This window comes from Eimeria tenella, genomic scaffold, assembly GCF_000499545.2.
Source record: "Eimeria tenella Houghton genomic scaffold, Eth_scaff1935, whole genome shotgun sequence".
NCBI lineage: Eukaryota > Apicomplexa > Conoidasida > Eucoccidiorida > Eimeriidae > Eimeria > Eimeria tenella.
In genome coordinates this window covers 252-1,849 of record NW_013541776.1, presented here as the reverse complement: position 1 = coordinate 1,849, position 1,598 = coordinate 252, and the positions used below count along the sequence as shown (strand labels likewise).

Sequence of the window (1,598 nt, the reverse complement as noted above, 5' to 3'; positions counted from 1 at the left end):
GCTGCTGCTGCTGCTGCTGCTGCTGCTGCTGCTGCTGCTGCTGCTGCTGCTGCTGCTGGGCACTTGTGCAGCAGCAAGGCAGCAGACAGTTTTGTCTTTGTTTAAAAGGGTTTCGTGAGCAGCAAGAAGATTAGGGTTTAGAGAAGGCCGCCGCAAGCAGCAGCAAGAGAGAGGAGACCAAACCCACAGCTGGGCAAACCCGCAACCCCCTGCAAACACAAACCCTAAACCCTAAACCCTAAACCCTAAACACTTAACCCTGAACGCTTTAAAGGGTTTGCTGGCGTGAACCCTAAGACTTAGAAGGGTTTGGGATTTAGGATGTATGGTTTACGGGTTCTCGCTCAGGCTTTAGGGTTTAGGGTTTATGGCCTAGGGTTTAGGGTTTATGGCCTAGGGTTTAGGGTTTAGGGCTTGTACAGCTGCGAGCCAGCTGATAAAAAGGCTTGCGGAAGGAGGGCAGATGATGTGTGTCGTCAATCAGCAGCAGCAGCAACGGAGCCCCGCTCTTGCTGCTGCTGCAGCAGCAGCAGCAGCAGCAGCAGGCAGCAGCGCGTTGCGCTGCATGCGCCCGCAGCAGCTGCTCCACCAGCTGTGGGGCCCTTCGCCTCGCGGCCTTCCACTTGGAGGCATCAAACCCCACCGATCCCATCGATCCCACCGATCCCATCGATCCCGCTGTGGGGCCCCACACCTGCTGCGGCTCTGCTGCTGCTGCTGCTGCTGCTGCTGCTGCTGTTTCTAAGGCATCCACTTCCAGCCAAACCACCTCCAAACGCCGGCAGCAGCTGGGATCGATGGGATCGTGTCTGGGATCGTCTCTGGGATCGTCTCTGGGATCGTCTGTGGGGTCGTCTCTTTTGGGATCGTCTCTGGGATCGTCTTTAAAATAGTCTCTGGGATCGTCTCCCTTGGGATCGTCTCGGAGCCTCAGAGCTGCTGCTGCTGCTTCGCGGGGGCCCCCTGCAGCAGCAGTTTGTGGGGTTTTTTCTTTTCGGCTTTTGGGGGGCGCCTCTGCTGCTACTCTGGGATCGTGTTCAGTGGGATCGGTTTGCTGCTGCGGCGCTGCAGCACTGCAGCAGCAGCAGCAGGCGCTGCTGCAGCAGCAGCACCTTTGCGATGCCCGCCTCTTGCAGGCCACATTCACTGCTTCTGCTAGCGCAGCAACAGCAGCAGCAGCAGCGGCAGCAGGCTCTGCTGCTGCTGCTGCAACTGCTCCCTCTTGGGATCGTCTCCTCCCCTCACTGTTAAAGCTAGCTGCTGCAGCAGCTGCTGCAGCAGCTGCTGCAAGCTGCCTAGCTAGCGACGATTTGCCGCTGCCGGGGACCCCGCAGAGCAGCAGCAAAGACACCGCAGACCTGCCGCAGCTGCTGCACTCGAAGGGCCTGCTGCTGCTGCTGCTACTGCTGCTGCTGCTGCTGTAGGCGCTCCTGCTGCAACCGTTGCTGCTGCTGTTGCTGCAGCTGCTGCTTGGGGGTTGCGGGTCAGGGCCGGAGCTAGATATGCGCATTTGCTACTGCCGCTGCTGCTGGAAGCCCTGTTTCAGCAGCTGCTGCAGCTGCTGTTGCTCCTGCTGCTGCTGCAGTAGCTTCTGCTGC

General features: G+C 59.4%; 1 protein-coding gene across 1 annotated transcript; it reads right to left on the bottom strand.

The window, feature by feature from the left end:
• Positions 1 to 643: 643 nt before the first annotated feature.
• Positions 644 to 1,510, bottom strand: ETH_00043345 (uncharacterized protein; the record flags this gene model as incomplete). The annotated part of the gene is made up of 1 exon (XM_013374119.1): positions 644 to 1,510. A coding segment is annotated over one exon (867 nt), but the record flags the coding sequence as incomplete, so codon positions are not given.
• Between the last annotated feature and the right edge of the window lie 88 nt (positions 1,511 to 1,598).